This window comes from Taurulus bubalis (assembly GCF_910589615.1).
Source record: "Taurulus bubalis genome assembly, chromosome: 3".
NCBI lineage: Eukaryota > Metazoa > Chordata > Actinopteri > Perciformes > Cottidae > Taurulus > Taurulus bubalis.
Genome location: NC_136591.1, coordinates 19,684,783 through 19,706,462, shown reverse-complemented (window position 1 = coordinate 19,706,462; position 21,680 = coordinate 19,684,783). Strand labels below are relative to the sequence as shown.

The following is a 21,680-nucleotide window of genomic DNA, read 5'->3' as shown; positions in this document are numbered from 1 at the left end:
TGAGAGTATCTATCACCTTCTGCGTGCTGGTCATTCGGCTTGGTTGTGCGAGCTGGTTTCCGTACTAATCTACATACCTTGGTTTCCAGATGAGGGAACAGTATGGAGAGACCCTCCAGCTGTGTGAGACTCTGGCTACAGAGAAGGTAATGGAACGCCTCGGCTATCACTTTAACTCAGCTTTCTTTGCTTCTGAAAGCGAAGGAAATCCTGTTAACTTGTCATCTCCTGTACATATATAATGTTTTTTTTCCAGAGATTCTAGTACAACATGCTACTAAAAACATCAGGGGGTATTAAATTTACACCGTTGAATTGAGCGGTTACTTTTCCAACAACGGGATAAGCATTTATTCAAGCTACTAGTGCTGAAGACAAAGAACATTTAGAGGAATGCATTTCAAGTGGAAACGATTAAACGTGTTCAATTTGTGTGTCTACAGGACGCGGTGGCCACCGAGCGGGACTTTCTGAAGCAGGAGCTCGGGATGATCACAGAGGAGATGGAGCTTCTGGAGAAGGAGAACGCTGCACTTTCAAAGGAGATGGAGGAGAAGAAAGAGATGGAGGAGTTCAGAGCTCTGGAGGAGGAGGTCTGGAAAGGGCACGAGGTATTTCATTCCCTTCAGACTCCACTTAAAGCGCTTCGATTAAAGAACCGTAGAGTCGGGTGTGCTGGGTGAGGCTTTTATCGACACTGCTCTTGTTTGTGCGGTCTTACAGAATGAGATGCAAAAAGAAATCTCTGAACTGAAGAGGGCCGTCGAATCCTCTGAACTCCAATGCCTGGAGCTTCAAGTAAGAATTTAACCCGAAAATTCAGTTCATGATAAGATATTGAGGAGGAAGTGGTTGCTTTAGAAATGTAAAATGTTTATTATTCATACAATTAAAAGCCAGACTGAGATTGTAGCAGTTTTGTTAAATACTCTTCACATGATTTTTTTTTTTTTTTTTTTTTTCAAGAACAAACTTGAAACTCTGTCTGAGGAGCTGCAAAAGAAAACTGAATTTGCAAAGGAACTTCAGAGTATGGTATGTGATTTAATTGTGAGATTAAACAATTAAAAAAAAAAAGGTATTAGGGGACAAAGGCATAACATGGCTTTTTTGAACAGAGCTATGCACACAGTTGGCCTCAGGCAGGTTGTGTGTGCTACTAAACTACGGGCCCAGATGATCAGTTCCAGAGAGGCTTTAGTGAGCCGTCGCTGGTTAAAATGTTTGCAGTGTGCAGTATTTCTGAGCTTCAAATTACTTCACTAAAATCTTTAAATCTTTTTGTTGGCAGGAAAATGACTGAATTGCAACTGTATAGCTTTACAAACTATTTAAGTTCTTGTCTCTTATATTTAAAATAGTTTTATTGGCATGGTATGACTATTCATAATAGAAGAATTAAAGTCACATTACTACACCGTACACTTCTACACACTATGCTCCTTGATACAACAAATATATCATACTTTAAATAAATGCAGGGAAATCTAAGTATGCTCGCTTGTGCTGAAAATTGAGGGTGTAAACTGTAAATGTAAATGTTGTGCAGGAGTGTCAGTAGAAGCTTAAAACCTCTTTAGGTCCAGCCAATTTAATGGCGAAAAATGTGAATGGTTTGCATTTAACTAAATACTGAATATCTCCTAAACCCCAAGGTCTATTTGAATAATTTAAAAAGCTGTAATATACAGAAAACCTGTGTGAACATGGATAATAAGTTCATATCATAACTATATTAATGAATGCCAAGTTTAATATATAACATAGCTCTATATGTAAGGAGTACATGTGCGAAGTTTTGCTTTGATTGAGTGAAGTTAAGTAGTAAAACGGTTTGAAGTATAACAGCTGATCAAATAATTAAACCGGTAACTCAACTCAAGGTAGTCCCTGAGCTAACTAATGGTGTCACGTTTCCTCCCTGCAGAGCGGTAAGGACTTGGTGCAGGAGGTGGTGATGCTCCGGCGCTCTCTGGACGACGCCGAGGGGCTCAGCAGAGACACGAAGAAGGAATGGGCTCACCTGCGCAGTAAAAACATTGCGGTGGAGGAGATGAACGTGAGTGGGCTCAACACACAAACACTTTGGTAGTTAGAAAATCTACTGTTAAGAGGTTGAATGTGGTTTAACTTAATGTTTGGCTTTTTGCTGGCTTTACTGTCTGCATGAGCTAATGTTTTCTTAACGATTGTTGTATAGAAGAAGAAATGTGGCGCTTTTAGACGTAAAGATGCTGACCATGAACCACAGCCTTTTTATTTATTTTTAATCCATTTTGGGATGTTTGTTTTCTGTCTGTTAATATGACAAAAGAATATGAGATATCTTTCAAAATAATCTTAAAAATGGTTAAGAAAAGAAATCACTGTTAAAGATCATCCATATTGCTGAATCTTAAAAAGAAAAATTCACATTGCTTGTCACGATCCCCTCTGCAGGTGAATCTGAGCGCCAACTATGAGAAGATGGAGGCCGAGGTGAACAGCCTGCGCTGTCAGCTGGAGGCGGAGAAGTCTCGCTACAGAGCGATGCAGAGCGACCTCCAGAAGGAGCTGAACGTGGTCTTCGAAGAGAATGCCAAGCTCTCCACTCTGCTCGACGGAAAAGTCCCAAAAAGTATGTTATTTTTTTGTATGTGTATATATGTGTGTGTGTGTGTGTGTATATGTATGTGTGTATATGTATGTCTTTTCTAACAAACCTGATTTGCAGACTTTATAAAGAAACAGCCAATCAGTGAAATCGCATGAGAGTTGTGTGATTCTCCGTCTCCAGATCTGATAGACAGCTTAGAGCTTGAGAGAACCGTGGCCCAGCTGAACCGAGAGCTGACTGTGTCTCATGAAGCAGAAGCAGCGCTCAGAGCTCAGCTGGAGGAGCTCGCCTCACTCCAGACTCTTCCCGATAAGGTGGACGATCTGACGAAGCAGGTGAGCCCTCCAAACATCCTCGGAGAACATTGGTTGGGATGGGTCATATGAGGTATAACAAATAAAACGCCACTGTTTTTGTGGAAAACCCTTTTTTAAACATATAAAGAATAAGGACAGCAAACCGAAAAACCTGCGCCCTAAAATCTGTAAAAAATAATGATATTGCTGTTGGAACCGGAATCAGAAGATGCTGCATGTGCGCTTAAAAAAAAAAAAATAGCGTTCACGCAGACATCTGTTCTCGAGAGACAATGGTGAATTTTATAAATTAAGTTGCGGTGAAAAGTTTGACGTCACAAATGGAGTTGATTCCACTGACAAAGACGCAGATGAGCTTGAATAGAGGCGAAATATCCCGACATTCTTGAGCTGGATGGAAAATTATCCTTTTTTTCACTGTAATAAAACCGTTGTCATATTTGTATTATTAAGCTCACCCATAACTGAATAGTATCTTTATTACTCAAAATAGAAGATAACAAAAAATTTTAAAGTGTTTTTTTTTTTTTTTTTTGTATGCATGTATGTGTACAGGCGTCTTCTTAGACGGTTCCGTTGCCTTAGCTACTCCTTGGGGATCTAGGATTTTTAACAGGTGCCGCAAAGTTCTTTGAGTCACTAGCATCCCCGCAGAATTATAGTCTGGAGTCTTTAAGTGATGGTTCGTAAAGGTTTATTGAAGTCACCGTAAGAACTATGAAGAAAAACGGAAATAGCAGTTGGTTAGCTTAAGCTCTGACACAGACAAAAAACGTAATCTAAAACAATATTTTCTCAAAAAATGAACTTGAACAGGTGCAAACCTTGTGCCCATATTTGCCAGGTGCTAAACTAATACATCCGTAACCTTTTTATTACTGTTTTCCGTTGTAATGGCAACTTTTCCTTTCTGCCCGTTTCTTACTAACAACTTCCGTTTTTTGTACCTTCAAAATAAGAGCGCAACCGGAAATGCACCGACTGCAGTAACAAAACGGACTAAAATAAAGGACAAAAAAAGAGGAACAAACTATTACAATACTTTAAACTCTCAGAGGTCCGTTACAGTCACTACCAAACCAGATTGGATGCATATCAAATGCATGAATTTGTATCTTGAGTAGTAGCATGAAGCATCCCGTGTTGGTTCAACTGCTCCTGCAGAAACAGAGCGACATCCAGCACGTCAGGCTGGGCTTTCCGCCTGAACAATCCTAAGTTTCCTTTTTCTTTTTTTTTTCGTAATTACGAGATCAGGATGTCGTAATTACAAGAAAAGATCTCGTAATTACGAGAAAAGGGGTCTATTTTTTATTTTTATTTTTATCCAGTGAATGCAATGCGCTTTCGTAGCTTGCTAACACGTTAGCTAGCGTTGTTGGAGAGACAGCAAGTGAGATTACTGGCAGCGGAGAGTCCGTGGCAGTGTGTGACGTCAGCCAGGAGAGCGGCGAGTCAGCGGCGCTGCAGTTCTACCTACCGACACCTGACTACATATAAGGAGAGGACAATGGAGATTTTATCCAACTTTTATTTTAATAAAAAAAACGAAATTAGTTTCCTCCGTAGGGTGGCCGCGCTACTGTTTATATTTAAGGGTTTAAGACATTAGACATTTAAGGGTTTAAGACTACGTGTAGAAAAAAGTGTATCCTCCAGTTTATTATAATCTATATAGTTATGCGGTTATAATCCCTGTCACACTCGAGAGAGGTGTGCATGTTCAGGTTTACTGGTGGAAACATTATTCAGTGTTCTAGACTAACAGTAACGTCTCCTCAAAGTAAAGTGGTATAACAGTATGACATAATATGATAAAATAAAAAGGCTGGTACATTATACATATTATGGCATATAAGTGTAATATTATGAAGTGAAATGTAGTAGTAGCAAAACAATATTCAGTATAGTATAGCAGTATTGCATATTTAAGTATTGAACTACCGTTCAAAAGTTTGGGGTGACTTAGAAATGTCCTTATTTTTCAAAGAAAAGCACTGTTTTTTTTAGATTACATTAATCAGTAATACTCTATACATTGTTAATGTGGTAAATTACTATTCTAGGTGGAAAGGTTGTTAATGAAATATCTACATAGGTGTATAGAGGCCCATTTCCAGCAACTATCACTCAGTGTTCTAATGGTACATTGTGTTTGCTCCTCACATAGAAGACTAATGGATGATTAGAAAACCCTTGTGGAATTATGTTTGCACAGCTTAAAACGGTTATGCTGGTGAGAGAAGCTTTACAACTGGCTTTCCTATGCATAGCATCACATGTGTGGGTTCCACTATACTCTCAAAATGGCCAGGAAAAAGAGAACTTTCATGTGAAACTCGCCAGTCTGTTCTTGTTCTTAGAAATGAAGACTATTCCATGCGAGAAATTGCGAAGAAACTGAACATTTGTCTGGGCAACCCCAAACTTTTGAACGGTACCGTGTTTGTGTATATACAGTATATGTACACTTGGGTATTGACAAAAGAAGAATTAAAACCCATAATGATCATAGTTTGTCAGCTTCTCGACGAGTGACGCTGTTCGGCACCGACTCGCCTGTCACTGCCCCCCTGCCCCGCTTGTGTCACCTTTTTCACCCCTCATGAGTTTGCAGGTCTGACTGTAAATGTTAGACCCAGTGACAGGCTGGCATGAAATGGCTTGCATAATACTTAGTAAGGAGGCCATAATAATTTTTGACTCATGGCTGAAGTTAAGTTTCTCCAGCTCGCCCCAGGTTGGCGAAAAAAGCATCTCAAAATGCATCAGATTGATGCTTTAAAATATGGAATATTTACATTTTTCTTACGGGGAGCATGCCCCCGGACTCCCCTAGAGGGGTAATATCCTTCTCACCTTTTTCACCCCTGACCCGTTTTCATGCCTGTATTTAATTGGATGATAATGGACTCTGGTCAGGATAGGGTGCCAAAACATTTTTTGTTGGATTACTTGAACACTCGGACATTTCATTCCTTGTCGAGTTGAATACCTTTTTGCTTTTCTCTTGTTATTGTTTGTTCAAGGATAGAAACTTGTAGATTAATTTTTTTTAAATAGTGATAACACAAATGTAATGTAATTTATTTGGATGTATCTAGCTGAATGAGCTGACTGGAGAGCTTCACCGTGTGAGAGCTGAGGAACACGCTCTCCTGTCTGAGCATAGGAGCTCTGCAGAGGAGACGAAGACCCTGCTCTCCACAGTCGCATCGCTCACTGCCGAGAGAGACCAGCTCACGAGGGACCTTCAGGAGAACGTGGAGATGGTGAGTCAACTCATTGAGAAACAGTCAGATTTACAAATAGCAAACACTCACATTATTACAAATATTTCTGAAATTATATTCATTCGGTTGGGTTCCTCGAGAGTTGTTGCCATCCTTTTTGTAGTTCACAGCCGCTTCTTAGTGTCCCTCTTGAAAATTACTTTATAGTTTTTTTTTATTTGCAATATCTTTCTCATTTTTAGGTTGCAGAGACACAACTTCTTCTACAATCTCTTCAAGACGAGCTGCAAGAGCAGAGTCGAAAGAACTCAGATCTGGTGAAACTAGCTGAGCAGAAGGAGTCTGAATTTGGGGAACATGTGAGTGAAACTGTAGTTAAACAGTCTTTTTTTTTTTTTTTTTTTTCTTGTCTAAACTTCATGGTCAATTTACTGACTGAAAGCTGGAAATCCAATCCAACAGATGCAGAGTCTGTCACAAGAGCTTCAGTGTGTGCGAGAAGAGAAGGACGCTCTCCTGTCTGAGGAGACTGAGACTCTGCTCTCCACAGTCACTGCTGAGCGAGACCAGTTGCAGACGGACATGCAGGAGAATGTGGAGATGGTGAGTCCAGATTGATGATTTTTTTTAAATCATCAGCTGTGTATTTTTGTTTTTGTCTCTACATCTCGTAGCTGAGAAAAGAGGAAAAATATGTCCTCTTGGGACAAAATGGCATTATTTAATTTTTTCCCCAAACAGATGATTGAGAATCAGCAGGAGCTGAGGACGGCCCTGGAAAAGAATAAAGAACAGAAGGAGCGGATCAAACGGCTGGAGACATCACAAACATCTAAACGGGAGGATTCACCCACTGAGATGAGCGCACAGATGGAGGAGCTGCAAACAATTGTAAGAGTTTTTTTTAATTAATCTGGTTGCTTTTTAAGAAATTAAATCTTGTATGACGTTATCACAATACTTCTGTGCTTACTTTAGTTTTAAAATAATTCTATACTAGTACCAATACATACAGTATGCATTATTCAGTACTTGCTAATAGTTTAGATTTTCCTGGTTGAAGCTCCCCCACCCACTCATTTTGAATAACAATCATGTCTACTTTCTGTCCGGACAGATTCAGAGGCTGACCGAGCAGCTTGAGAGTGCACGAGCAGAGCGGGACGCCCTGTTTGAGAAGGAGACCAGCTGTCAGACCTCCACAGAGGAGACGCAGAGGCTGCAGAGCAGAGTGACGTCTCTCAGCGAGGAGAGAGATCAGCTGCAGGAGGCTCTGGAGGGACTGAGGCAGGAGAAGAGGCAGCTCAGAGCAGAGCTGGAGGACAAGATGGAGACGGTGTGTTAATGTTTTTTTTATTAAATTTTTGTTTATTTTATTATTATATAATTGTTTTATCTGCCTTGAAAGAAAAGAAGAAAAATCATGTTTTTACTGTCACAGGTTCCACTTGCCCAAAGTGGATTTAACCAGCCAGAAAAACTGAGTTCAGGACTGCAACTACATGATGAGAATGTAGCCCATCTTCAGCAAGAGGTAAGTGTTGTTGTGGCTTTTGTTGTCTTTATGGCAAATATTTGGATTAACACCAGCCTCTTCCTCCCCAGATAAATGAGCTTCAGGCTACTTTACAGGCCGTCACTGAGCAGAAGAGCCAGCTAGAAGTTGATCTGCAGCGTAACATGGAGACGGTGAGGGGAAGCTGTTCGTTCTCAAACTGAGATCAAACATTTTGGGATTTTACTGTGATCACACTTCCAGTTACGTTAAAGAGCTTCTGCTGACATACTTGTATGTATCATTATTGTTTTTATTATATAACAAAGAGAAGCATGCTCAGCTGGAACAACAGGTCTGTTCCTTGTGCCATGTTTCACTTAAGCTGTATAATTCAGTCTTCCTTTTCAGAAGTACTGTATCCCCTTTGATGTTTTGATTTACAACATTTTCTCTTATTTTTAGGTTGCAGAGACTCAGTGTCTTCTTCAAGCAGAGCTCCAAGAGCAGAAGCAACTTTACTCCGACCACATGACTCTCTGTGAGCAGAAGGAATCTGACTTGGATCAACGGGTGAGCTGAAATATTTACAGAGAATATTTCACCTAAAACTTCTCGTTCACTATCAGTGTTGTGATTGCAAGTTGGAACATCTTCTCATGTCACCAGACCAAGACTCTAACCGAGCAGCTTGAGAGTGCACGAGCAGAGAGGGACGCCCTGTTTGAGAAGGAGACCAGTTGTCAGACCTCCACAGAGGAGACGCAGAGGCTGCAGAGCAGAGTGACGTCTCTCAGCGAGGAGAGAGATCAGCTGCAGGAGGCTCTGGAGGGACTGAGGCAGGAGAAGAGGCAGCTCAGAGCGGAGCTGGAGGACAAGATGGAGACGGTGCGTTCATATTGATTCTTCTTTCGTGTTACTATTTTTGCGTATAATCTGCCGAGAAAGTAGAAAAATCATGTTTTACTGTCACAGGTTGCACTTGCCCAAAGTGGATTTAACCAGCCAGAAAAACTGACCTCAGGATTGCAACCACATGATGAGAATGTAGCCCATCTTCAGCAAGAGGTAAGTGGTGGTGGTGGTGGTGGTGGTGGTGGTTTTGTTCTCTTCATGGCAAAGATTTGGATTAACACCAGCCTTTTCTTCCCCAGATAAATGAGCTTCAGGCTACTTTACAGGCCGTCACTGAGCAGAAGAGCCAGCTAGAAGTTGATCTGCAGCGTAACATGGAGACGGTGAGGGGAAGCTGTTCGCTCTCAAACTGAGATCAAACATTTTGGGATTTTACTGTGATCACTGCCAGTTACGTTAAAGAGCTTCTGTTCACATACTTTTATGTATTATTTAAACCAAGAGAGGCATGCTCAGCTGGAACAACGGGTCTTTTCCATGTGTCATGTTTTACTTAAGCCGGGGGTCAGGAACCTTTCCTATCCAAAGAGCCATTTTGCCCTTTTTTCAACTAAAAGAAATGTCTGGAGCCGCAAAAGCTATTTGATATCACAGCTTATAAAGTTTTATAGTCATATTATACAAACAAAAACTATAGTTTGTTGTATTTATGAAATTATAGAACAAGAATAAAGACAATTCTTGACATTGTATTGCTATATTACCTGTCATAGCTATCAAACTCTTATGAAGAGGAGGAAAAAAAAAAGTCATGTCAGCCTACATTGAGGACAATTAAAAACACAACTATGTGGATCCTGAGAACTGTCTATATATGTGGCTCATGTGGTAGAGTCTTCGTCCTGTATCACAAGGTAGCAGGTTCGATCCCTGTCCTCCTCACGTGAGGTTTACATTTTAAACGCATATCTTTTGCTAGGTTTACACTGAGTGTCCTCACTACGTCAGACTTTTAGAACACCGCAAACGGAGGAGGACGGATACGTTTTCACTAACGGACGCCTCACTGTCCCATGAGCTGCCACACAACTAGCAGCAGTAGTGGAGTTTGGAGATGTGATCCACTTTGTGAAAGTATATTTACTTTGATCAGTTTGCTGTCTGCAGTTGAGAAATTGCTATTCTTGGCTCACCTGCAGCTTAATACTTTTCAGCAAATTCTGTGTGCTTGTTCTGGAAGTATCTTTCAACATTAAATATTTTGTTTGCTAATTTCTTGCCACATATCAAGCATGCAGCTCAGTCAGCATCGTTGGCCGTGAAAGCAAATGAATACATCCACGCAGAATTAAACTCTCTACTTTTCTTGTGACTTTGCTTATTTTTATTTATCTGTTGATGGTTTAGCGAGGGTGGGGCTCTGTGAATCATGATTAGTCACCTGCAGGGAAAGGCGCTTGATAGAGACATAATAGGATGTGACGCGTTTTTTAATTTTTTCAAACCCTCAGGAAGCCGCAACAGAGTCTTAAGAGCCGCCCAGCCGCGGGTTGCTGACCCCTGACTTAAGCTGTATAATTCAGTCTTTCTTTTCAGAAGTACTGTATCCCCTTTGATGTTTTGATATACAACATGTTCTCTTATTTTTAGGTTGCAGAGACTCAGTGTCTTCTTCAAGCAGAGCTCCAAGAGCAGAAGCAACTTTACTCCGATCACATGACTCTCTGTGAGCAGAAGGAATCTGACTTGGATCAACAGGTGAGCTGAAATATTTACAGAGAATATTTCACCGAAAACTTCTCCTTCACTATTAGTGTTGTGATTGCAAGTTGGAACATCTTCTCATGTCACCAGACTAAGACTCTAACCGAGCAGCTTGAGAGTGCACGAGCAGAGCGGGACGCCCTGTTTGAGAAGGAGACCAGCTGTCAGACCTCCACAGAGGCGATGCAGAGGCTGCAGAGCAGTGTGACGTCTCTCAGCGAGGAGAGAGATCAGCTGCAGGAGGCTCTGGAGGGACTGAGGCAGGAGAAGAGGCAGCTCAGAGCGGAGCTGGAGGACAAGATGGAGACTGTGCGTTCATATTGATTCTTCTTTCGTGTTATTATTTTTGCGTTTAATCTGCAGAGAAAGAAGAAAAATCATGTTTTTACTGTCACAGGTTGCACTTGCCCAAAGTGGATTTAACGAGCCAGAAAAACTGACCTCAGGACTGCAACCACATGATGAGAATGTAGCCCATCTTCAGCAAGAGGTAAGTGTTGTTGTGGCTTTTGTTGTCTTTATGGCAAATATTTGGATTAACACCAGCCTCTTCCTCCCCAGATAAATGAGCTTCAGGCTACTTTACAGGCCGTCACTGAGCAGAAGAGCCAGCTAGAAGTTGATCTGCAGCGTAACATGGAGACGGTGAGGGGAAGCTGTTCGCTCTCAAACTGAGATCAAACATTTTGGGATTTTACTGTGATCACACTTCCAGTTACGTTAAAGAGCTTCTGCTGACATACTTGTATGTATCATTATTGTTTTTATTATATAACAAAGAGAAGCATGCTCAGCTGGAACAACAGGTCTGTTCCTTGTGCCATGTTTCACTTAAGCTGTATAATTCAGTCTTCCTTTTCAGAAGTACTGTATCCCCTTTGATGTTTTGATTTACAACATTTTCTCTTATTTTTAGGTTGCAGAGACTCAGTGTCTTCTTCAAGCAGAGCTCCAAGAGCAGAAGCAACTTTACTCCGACCACATGACTCTCTGTGAGCAGAAGGAATCTGACTTGGATCAACGGGTGAGCTGAAATATTTACAGAGAATATTTCACCTAAAACTTCTCGTTCACTATCAGTGTTGTGATTGCAAGTTGGAACATCTTCTCATGTCACCAGACTAAGACTCTAACCGAGCAGCTTGAGAGTGCACGAGCAGAGAGGGACGCCCTGTTTGAGAAGGAGACCAGTTGTCAGACCTCCACAGAGGAGACGCAGAGGCTGCAGAGCAGTGTGACGTCTCTCAGCGAGGAGAGAGATCAGCTGCAGGAGGCTCTGGAGGGACTGAGGCAGGAGAAGAGGCAGCTCAGAGCAGAGCTGGAGGACAAGATGGAGACCATGCTAACTGAGGTTTGTGACAACAAGTTGCCCTTCCTTTTCATCACTTAGTTTTATAGTTGGGTCATTTTAACTTTAAATTTCCTTGATTGTGGAATTTGACGATAATGCAAAATTATCACAGCCAGCTCAATTATTAGCAATTACGTAATAATTGCTTCAGGCGTACTAGTGAAATACACAGATACTTTCAGACTTTGACTTGTTTTTCTTTACTATGTGACGTTAAAAAATGTCCTCTGTGGTGTAACGTTTTTTTAAATTTCTTTTAATATATATATTTTTATTTATTTGGAGGATTAGTAATGGCCCCATATCTGCTTCACCAGATCACACAGCTGAATACATCTCTGCAGACTGTGACTGAGCAGGTGAGGCGGCTGGAAGAGGATCTACAGCAGAGCGTAAACATGGTGAGGCATCCGGTCATCAAAGGGGATGATGTCATCAACTTATCCGTCGGGTTCTTCTCAAGAAATTCCTCATCGACAAACACTCATACAATCTTGTTTATTTTAACTGGTTCGTTGATTTGATTGACAGACACAAGAAAATCTCCAAAACCACCACATTAAATATTTAGTTTCTTAAAGATGTGCCTTTTTTTAAGTTGTTAATAAGTAATTCAGCATAAAAGACTAAACAATGAAAACAATCTCAGTAGACTCAAACCAGAGGGGGCAGCTTCACTTTGTTGCTATCAGACATTTTCTTGGCAGTTTTGAACTTTGTTTATGAGCATTTTCATGTTTGACTTGCTAAAGTTGCATTTTGTTTTCAGGCTTCCTCAACGCAGGAACTTGTGAAGTCCCTCCGAGAGGATCTGTGTGAACAGAAGCAGGTGAACTCTGATCTGGACCAACTGTGTCAGGAGAAGGAACGCTCGTTGGATCGACAGGTTAGCGTCTAATACCTCACTTTGCAAGATTGTGCTTTCATAAAACTGGTTTTCAGAGGCTGACAAACCTTCTCACTGCTCCCGTCCTCACAGGTGACGACTCTGACTGAGCAACTGGAGCTTGTTGAAGCGGACAGAGACCGTCTGCTCTCTGAGAAGGACGCCAGCTGTCAGACCTTCACAGAGGAGACAAAGAGGCTGCAGAGCAGAGTGAAGTCTTTCAGCGAGGAGAGAGATCAGCTGCAGGAGGCTCTGGAGGGACTGAGGCAGGAGAAGAGGCAGCTCAGAGCGGAGATGGAGGACAAGATGGAGACCATGCAGGCTGAGGTTTGTGTCCGCTAGCTTTACTTTGATGAAATGGCGTCCATTGTCAGTTTTCACACCGTTTCAGGTGGCAATCTCACAGACGATTATTTAACAGACATGAAAATCCCTCACCTTTCGGCGAAATTCGCCGTTTTGAAACCAAAATAGGTAATCTACGCGAAGCGTGTAGATCCGAAGAGTTTTTGTTTTTGGGAGAGAGGGGGTGGCGGGGGTCAACTGTCCGCCGTTTCTGAGATTGGAGTGGGACACGGGAAATAACTGAGGTCGTGATCATCTTAGCAATAGAAGATCTTTGACATGTCGAGTCTTGGCCAATCAGCGTTAAGATGTCTACAGCGGCTTCATTTCCCTTCCCCCCCCCACCAGTTTTTTAATGGCAAGCTAGTCAGCTAGCTAACACGTTAGCTAACGTTGTTGGAGAGAAAGCGAGTGAGATTACTGGCAGCGGAGAGTCCGTGGCAGCGTGTGACTTCAGACAGGAGAGCGGCGAGTCAGCGGCGACTCAGTTCTACCTACCAACACCTGACTACATATAAGTTCTACCTACCGACACCTCACTACATGTAAGGAGAGGACAAGTGAAGATTTTATCCAACTTTTATTTTAATAAAAAAAACAAAATGAGTTTCCTCCGTAGGGTGGCCGGGCTACTGTTTATATTTAAGGGTTTAAGATCTATGTGTAGAAAGAAAGTGTATCCTGCAGTTAATTATAATCTATAGAGGTGTGTGTATGTATGTATGTATGTATGTGGTTATAATCACTGTCACACAGAGAGAGATGTGCATGTTCAGGTTTACTGGTGGAAACATTATTCAGTGTTCTAAACTAACAGTGACGTCTCCTCAAAGTAAAGTGGTGTAACAGAATGGCATAATATGGTCAAATAAAAAGGCTGGTACATTATACATACTATGGCATACAAGTGTAATATTATGAAGTGAAATGTAGTAGCAAAACAATATTCAGTATAGTATTGCATAATGTAAGTGTTACGTCTACAAAATATATATACACACACACTACTGTTCAAAAGTTTGGGGTCACTTAGATATGTCCTTGTTTTTCAAAGAAGAGCCCTGTTTTTTTCAATGAAGATAACATTAAATTAATCAGTAATACTCTATACATTGTTAATGTGGTAAATGACTATTCTAGGTGGAAATGTCTGGTTTTTAATGAAATATCTACATAGGTGTATAGAGGCCTATTTCCAGGAACTATCACTCAGTGTTCTAATGGTACATTGTGTTTGTCATCGCATAGAAGACTAATGGATTATTTAGAAAACCCTTGTTTAATTATGTTAGCACAACTTAAAACAGTTATGCTGGTGAGAGAAGCTTTACAACTGGCCTTCCTATGCATAGCATCACATGTGTGGGTTCCATTATACTCTCAAAATGGCCAGAAAACTTTCATGTGAAACTCGCCAGTCTGTTCTTGTTCTTAGAGATGAAGGCTATTCCATGCGAGAAATTGCGAAGAAACTGAACATTTGTGTGTGCACACTTGGGTATTGACAAAAGAAGAATTAAAACCCGTAATGATCATAGTTTGTCAGCTTCTCGACGAGTGACGCTGTTCGGCACCGACTCGCCTGTCACTGCCCCCCTGCCCCGCTTGTGTCACCTTTTTCACCCCTCATGAGTTTGCAGGTCTGACTGTAAATGTTAGACCCAGTGACAGGCTGGCATGAAATGGCTTGCATAATACTTAGTAAGGAGACCATAATAATTTGGCTCAAGTTAAGTTTCTCCAGCTCTCCCCAGGTTGGCAAAAAATGCATCTCAAAATGCATCAGATTGATGCTTTTAAAATATGGAATATTTAAATTTTTCTTACGGGGAGCATGCCCCCGGACCCCCCTAGAGGGGTAATATCCTTCTCACCTTTTTCATCCCTGACCCGTTTTCATGCCTGATTTAAGTAAATATCTGTTAAGTCAACTATCGCTTCAACTCTTAGATAATTTATTGTCTTTATGCAACATGGTGGTTAGTTATACTGAGGAAAAATACTCTGCATGCAGCTGTCAGTTCATTTTACAACTCTAAAACTGTTGTAGTACAAACCCTGTCTCCGGCGACAGAAAGTGATTCATATTACCGTAATTCTTCTAAAGTTAACGCTTTACGACATAATTAAAAAGGATTCTGACCGCTAAGAAGTGGAGCTTTTCAGTGGTTTGCGGTATATTACGGTAATAAAAAAAATAAAGTGTCGCCCTTGTCTGTGGGATCAGTGGGGGAGGGGTGGAATTGACCAGCGCAGCACAGCAAGTGTTGTGTGTCGCTCTAGTTCAGCAGAACACGGCAGGCAGCGGTCCGCACGGCGCGTGCAAACTGCTGTAACGCCTCTCTGTTCCCGACTTGATTTTCCCAAAGCACGATGACCACAACAGACCAGCGTTGATGTTTCTTCATGCTTATTTATTGCACAGCGCTCTTTTAGGCTTTTCGTGTGTGCGCAGCAGAAGGCATTACCGCGGTCTTTCTGCTGCAGCAGAACACACACACGAAAAGCCTAAAAGAGCGCTGTGCAATAAATAAGCATGAAGAAACATCAACGCTGGTCTGTTGTGGTCATCATGCTTCAGGAAACTGAACTTGGGAACGGAGAAGCGCTACAGCGGTCTTTACTATAACTTTTTTTTTTTTTTTTAATGTTATAATAATGCCGGCCCGCGGGGCATTTTAATCCACACAATTTGACTCCAGTAAAGTATAGATACTCAAAATTTCTACTTAAGTAAAGTAACGAAGTATTTGTACTTTGTTACTTGACACCACTGAATATATCCAGTGTGAAACACTGCCTCTGGCGGTCAGTAAGGATGAAGTGGAAACGGTAGTACGTTCCTGTACGTTTTTTCTTTTTTTGTAATTGGCATCATAAGGAATGTAAACGGCAGCAACTACAACAATTCTCTGGGCAGATAATGTGGCCAATATCTTCAGCGTAAAAATGAAACATGAGCATCAACTTTGACTGTTTACATCATGATGTTTGTTGGTGCTCCTCTCAATAATCGTTGATTGAACATTTGGCCCACTGATGAAAATATTGCAATATTTAAATATCTGCATTATTATTATGAACTCTGTCTGTGGCAAAATTTCTAGAAGAAAAAGAACATTGCTGAATTACACGTTTCCTCCATTTTCTGCCCACACAAATTGGACCGATGCACATGATTCTAACAAATATCATGTTCGTACGGAGTTTATTTGTTGTCCCTTAAATATCAATGCCACATCAACCGGGACCGAAATCTCAAGGACCGTCACTTCAACCTCTTAACACCCCTCAAATTGTTCTCGTCACCAATCGGTAATGTTGAGTAATTCATTAAAATCAATTGGGAACGTCTATAAGGGCTCAAAGCATTCCGATGTTTATGATGGCCGACGCTCAACTAAGTCTCATACGCTGTTGCAGAATGTTTTGTGTTGATCCTATTTGTGACACAGACGTGGTGCTAAATTTAATTTCTTACAACACGAGTTCATATGATCAAGCACCATGACCCAAAATACCACATTGAGACCAAGAGGAACGCCATTTTAAAAATAAAAACATGTGCCGATTTGTTACCAAACACTTTCAGGATTGGGAGGCAGTGGACGTGTCTGATAGAGGAAGACTCTTGGGTTCCCATAGAAACAGACACTTTGAGGTGGGAGTTTTTCCCCTCGCCATAATATAGTTGGATATTTTGGAGCATTATTTGGGTTTGGTTGGTACCAATGGAGTCAGTAGGTTGTCTAGTTTCATATGATACCAGAATCTTCTTCGTAGCGTTACAACGCAGCCAGCTCCAGCTTCTGAAAGGCCCGGGCCAGTCACTTGGGGTTCATAGTCTGGAAAATGGTTCCATAATAACGCTTCTGAACATCAAATAAAGTAAGATTGCCAATTGATTGTTTTGGGTATCAATCAAATCTGTAAACTTTTATTCGTCACAATTTATTTTACAGTACGATTTCAGATGTGAGGATGAATGCTTTTAGAGTCCGAACGTTTTGGGTTTAGGTACCTTGAAAACTGCTTGAATCGATGTTAAAGAAACGCTCCCATCCTCACAGGTGACAACTCTAACTGAGCAACTGGAGCTCGTTGAAGCGGAGAGAGACCGTCTGCTCTCTGAGCAGGACGCCAGCTGTCAGACCTCCACAGAGGAGATGGAGAGGCTGCAGAGCAGAGTGACGTCTCTCAGCGAGGAGAGAGATCAGCTGCAGGAGGCTCTGGAGGGATTGAGGCAGGAGAAGAGGCAGCTCGGAGCGGAGCTGGAGGAGCACATGGAGACGGTAACTTTTAGAAGGCCACCTCTTTTTCCGAAAATGAAAAAGTGGTCATACCCATACTAGAACTGGTTTAGCGCCTCAACCACAAGGGCTATTTGAATAATTTAATTGATTATAATATAGTAACCCTTGTGAGATTACGTGTATATGGTTAAACAACAATAATAATAATGCTTCCAACCAAAACCGGTTGCGACATCATTTTCAGCAAAAGTCATATTTAATTTTTTTTTTGCTGGGGAAAACTTATTTTTGATGGATGGAAGTGGCGGGTGTTTGCCCCACAGACGATATGGTATAGGCGGATTCGACAGGTCGTAATCTATCTAGAAAGGTGCGCTAATCGCGTGCCCCCCGCCCCCAGGGGGTCTTGGTGATTAAAGGGTTTTAAAGCTCCTCTTTGTTAATGTATGCTCTCTTAACTGCAGATCTCAGTCGTCCAGGAGAAGTTAAGAGAGTTGGATCAGTTTAACTCGCAGCAGCGAGCCGAGAGGGCAGAACGAGAGACCCAGCTGCTACAAACGGTATGTCCAAATCTTCCACTGCCAGAGTTGGAAAGGAGTAGTTGGGAACACATGCTTAGTTACTTTCGTGCCACTGTCATCAGTGTCTAAATATGAAGATACAGCTAATATCCACATAGAAACAGGGGGCTAATTACCAGCTCTAGAGCCCACTAATTATCTTTCTTTAACTATTTACTATTGTCTATTAATCTGTTAACTATTTTCTTGAGTAATCAATTGGTCTGCAAGATGTCAGAAAATGTTGATCAGTGTTTCCCTACAGTCCAAGATGTGGTGTTTTTGTACACTACTCAAAAGATTTTCAATTTACGATCACAGAGGAGAACATTCACAATTAAGAAGTTGGAATCAGAGGATTTGTATTTAATTTTTTTTGCTTGAAGAAATACTCAAACCAGTTAATACATTTTTAAAAGAGTTGTCTTAATTTAACGGTTGACAAATAAACTCCCTAAAACCACAACATGCCACTTTACACTTCAGCTTTTTAATTCCCAGACTATTCCTTGGCCGGTGGCCAAGTAGCTCCTGTAGTTGGGTGCATTAACAATCCCCTCCAGTTTTACCTCCAAATAAAGTGGTTTAGATGATGTGAATTAAGTTATGCGAGAACAAGGTGTGCACGCTTTTCATACTAAAATTAGAGATGCTAGATCTGACAAAGGGGTCGCTGTAAATGTCTTATTTTTTATAACTGCCCTCTTCATTAATGTTTAGATAAAATGCATCACTGAGACGATGGATGATCTCTAACAATGCTCCCTTTTTAAAACTCCCCATATTATTATATTTTTGTTTCACAGAGAGTACCCATGCCTCCCTCAACATTAGCTTCTTGTTTTCAATGAGCACTCAATTGCTATTTTCAGGTGCAGCAGCTCGAGGAGCAGCTTCAGTTGAACAAGCAGAGACTGAGTCATGCTCGAGTTGAACCCGACGCCTCACAGCAGGTTGGTAAACAGTCCTACTAAAGTCGGGTTACAAATTGTCCGAAACAAACAGAATGTTACGTCTCCGCGGTTCAGTGGCAAAAAAATATTGCGACGGCAAACTTTGCGTCTACGTTGCTAGAAACCTGCAGCACGAAGATGTTTTTTCTGTTAATCACCTGGACGAAGGCGTGCCGTGGTTTCACAAAGGACCAGACATTTTCACTCTTCTCAACGGGAGTGGGCACCGGGCAGGCGGCCCGAGGGACTTAACCCAGCGGGCCAGGGACTGCTTGTGGGGGAATCCGTCAGAAAGTTGATCAGTAATCAATATGGGAGCTGTTAAAGAATTGTACAGAAAAGCAAAATCAATAATGGCATATTGTATGAAATAAAGCATGATCAAATCCCACTGTAATAGTGGATCTGTTCTCATCAGAACCACCTTCTTTAGTCTCAAACCAAACTAACAGATATTTACAGAATATTTAGTTCCACCTCAGCGGCACTGTGATCATGTGTGGCGGGAACATTTAAGATGGAACTCTGGGTTCTTGTCTCGTCAGCATTCAAGTTTTTGCAGATGTAGCACCCCACCACTCTCTTGTACAGTAGATCTAATGATGGAGTGGTTGGGTTCTTTTATTTAAAGGTAGCTAACTGAAGGTTTAACTGTCATGATTGAAAGAATTCAGTGATTAAATAATTGACCATACTAGATGTTAAAGAGACTGACCACAGACAATGGCTTTCGGTTAAAAAAAAAAAATAGTTTACTGTTTAAATCATGTCTACCCTTTCGTGGAACAATAATGCAACCAAAACAAAACTTTTCAAACTAAGAAACCAGACTTTTAAAAACAAATCCGTAGTTCCAATGTGCTACTACTTGGGTACACACACACACGCACTCCCACACACAGCTCAGGTGTAGCTCCGGTGCCGTGTTGCCTCCCGAATCGCTCCACCCGCCGTCCTTCAGTCAACGGCGCGTGTGTCCTCCGTCGGCCACGTCATCCAGTCAGAAACAGTTCAGCAATGCTTCATTCACACCTGTTTCTCGACCCTCACGTTTGCTCTCTCTCTCCTCCCTTTTTTCCCCGCGCTCTCACCTTCCACCTTTTCTCTCCTAAACCCCGCCCCACCTGGTCTACTCACCAATGATCACTGGTGAAACACAATGACCTGCGTACTCAAAATGACACCTTTGCACTCACTCAATCAAGCAAGATATACATATCTCACAGTTATTTAATACAACTAATAATTATTATTATTATTAACCCCCAGGGCTACACAGAGATGACTAAACAAAGGCAGATTGTGATGTTGAAGAAGAGTCATATGTACTTTGTATCATTTGCATAATCTTTTTTTTCTTCCTCTTTCAGTTGCTCAGCGACGCAAACGCGACCATCTCGGCGCTCAGGGAGCAGTTGAGCCGTTTGGATCAGAGCGCCCAGGACTCGTCGCGGCTGCAGGACTCTACTGAGCAGCTTCAGGTAATGTCGCCAATGGATCCGTTTTTTTCCCGAGCAGCTGAGAGGCAAAGGCATTCTAAAACACCAGTTCAATAGATCTCTGATCCCACTGAACCTGTATCGTTGCAGGAGTCCTTGGGAAGATTCCAAACCTTCATAGACATTTGCTCCGAGCAGGACTACACCGTGCAGAACTACAATGTGGAGGATAAGTGGAGCATTCTATCAAAACCTAGCGTGGACGCCTTCATCGCTGTGCAGCAGCTGCAGCTGCAGATGGCTCAGACTCTAGGGCGCTTTACGGTAAATGTCAACGTATTTATTTCCCCTACCCATTTGAAGTCTCGCAACGGTCTTCCCCTCTGGATAACCCGCGACCTCCCCACTCTGCGCCTCCCCAGGAGCAACTGCAGGCGCGAGCACAGGGCTGCAGGAATCTGTTCGAGCAGTTGGCGGAGAAAGATTTAGCTGTTTTTGAGGAGAGGCGTCGGCAGGATCTCCTGCTGTGCCGAGCGCAGGCCCCATGCAGCTCCGTGAAAGTCCAGGACTTCCACGCGCTGTGGGACGGCCGACTGACCGAGTTGCTGGACAAGAGGCGGCTCTATCTGCAGGTGGGCTTCTCAAAAGGCCGGATGGGATTAACGTTACAGGGGAAGAACCATCCCAGTCACTTCCACACAGAGAGGCACACGGTTTATGAAACTGGCATCAAATTGGCACTCTGTATCTCCTGATTTCTAAAGCTATCGGGACTAAAGTAGATTTAATGGCACCAATTTGCCCAAATGTAAACCAAAAAGGCTAAAAAGATAAAAGATAAAATAATAATAATAATAGATAAAATTTTCCTGGTTGAAATATCCAGTTTTTAAGTGTTTCAGATACACAACGTGAACAAAAGTAACTGCCGGCCGTGACAGACTGATGTTTCTTTGGCAAGTGTGCAAACAATTTAACGCTTAAAGTACAGCCACCCCCCAAAAAAAATTACTTCTGGCATCGTTGTCCCTATATTTAGTGTTGTCGTCGATCCAAAGAGGCCCTCAGTTGCATGTTTAAATATGATTGGCAAAAGCTATTTTGGCTTTCTCCATTTTCTGTAGAAGCAAAAGTAAAAACCACCTTGAGTAAGGTGACTGAATCCAGAACCGTTTGAAAGGATGAGTCTCAACAATGTCGTGACCTCCTCTGTTATACGTGATCGTGTCCTATTCCTCGTTTAGGTTTCCTGCACTCAGACTTTCATGACGGCTTTTTTTTTGTTTTGTAGAAAATGTCCAGCATTTTGGAGAAGCTCCGGGCCAACATGGTGTCCTGCCTCGAAGAGATGTCGGCCGATTCCAAAGTCCAGGAGCGGTTCAAGGAGCAGCTGAGGGCCGTCTTCAACAGACAACCGTTCAGTGCCAGCGAGCTGGCCGGCATCATTAGCAGCGAGCTGGACCACAAATCTGCGACGGCACACAGCATGAAGACGACCCTGCAGGTAGTCTTTAACTAGGGCTGCAACTAACGATTATTTTAATAATCGATTAATCGGTTGATTATTTTTTCGATGAATCGGATAAAAAAATGTTTTTATCAAAAAAGCGTTCATTTCCAACCCTTTATTCAA

At 41.9% G+C, this 21,680-nt stretch overlaps 1 protein-coding gene across 1 annotated transcript in view; it reads left to right on the top strand.

Moving 5' to 3' along the window:
- cenpe (centromere protein E) overlaps positions 1 to 21,680 on the top strand; it is a 35,420-nt gene that overhangs the window by 6,191 nt on the left and 7,549 nt on the right. Inside the window, exons 17-49 of the mRNA XM_079215704.1 lie at positions 90 to 146; positions 444 to 611; positions 724 to 798; positions 967 to 1,035; positions 1,928 to 2,059; positions 2,440 to 2,617; positions 2,777 to 2,931; positions 6,018 to 6,185; positions 6,389 to 6,505; positions 6,609 to 6,749; positions 6,888 to 7,037; positions 7,264 to 7,482; positions 7,752 to 7,835; positions 8,107 to 8,214; positions 8,311 to 8,529; positions 8,617 to 8,709; positions 8,796 to 8,879; positions 10,147 to 10,254; positions 10,351 to 10,569; positions 10,658 to 10,750; positions 10,822 to 10,905; positions 11,177 to 11,284; positions 11,381 to 11,611; positions 11,929 to 12,012; positions 12,381 to 12,497; positions 12,591 to 12,824; positions 16,913 to 17,134; positions 17,560 to 17,655; positions 18,528 to 18,608; positions 19,979 to 20,089; positions 20,198 to 20,371; positions 20,470 to 20,679; positions 21,339 to 21,551. Coding sequence (XP_079071830.1) covers positions 90 to 146; positions 444 to 611; positions 724 to 798; positions 967 to 1,035; positions 1,928 to 2,059; positions 2,440 to 2,617; positions 2,777 to 2,931; positions 6,018 to 6,185; positions 6,389 to 6,505; positions 6,609 to 6,749; positions 6,888 to 7,037; positions 7,264 to 7,482; positions 7,752 to 7,835; positions 8,107 to 8,214; positions 8,311 to 8,529; positions 8,617 to 8,709; positions 8,796 to 8,879; positions 10,147 to 10,254; positions 10,351 to 10,569; positions 10,658 to 10,750; positions 10,822 to 10,905; positions 11,177 to 11,284; positions 11,381 to 11,611; positions 11,929 to 12,012; positions 12,381 to 12,497; positions 12,591 to 12,824; positions 16,913 to 17,134; positions 17,560 to 17,655; positions 18,528 to 18,608; positions 19,979 to 20,089; positions 20,198 to 20,371; positions 20,470 to 20,679; positions 21,339 to 21,551 — 4,602 coding nt within the window. The remainder of the gene's footprint in view (positions 1 to 89; positions 147 to 443; positions 612 to 723; positions 799 to 966; positions 1,036 to 1,927; positions 2,060 to 2,439; positions 2,618 to 2,776; positions 2,932 to 6,017; positions 6,186 to 6,388; positions 6,506 to 6,608; positions 6,750 to 6,887; positions 7,038 to 7,263; positions 7,483 to 7,751; positions 7,836 to 8,106; positions 8,215 to 8,310; positions 8,530 to 8,616; positions 8,710 to 8,795; positions 8,880 to 10,146; positions 10,255 to 10,350; positions 10,570 to 10,657; positions 10,751 to 10,821; positions 10,906 to 11,176; positions 11,285 to 11,380; positions 11,612 to 11,928; positions 12,013 to 12,380; positions 12,498 to 12,590; positions 12,825 to 16,912; positions 17,135 to 17,559; positions 17,656 to 18,527; positions 18,609 to 19,978; positions 20,090 to 20,197; positions 20,372 to 20,469; positions 20,680 to 21,338; positions 21,552 to 21,680) is intronic.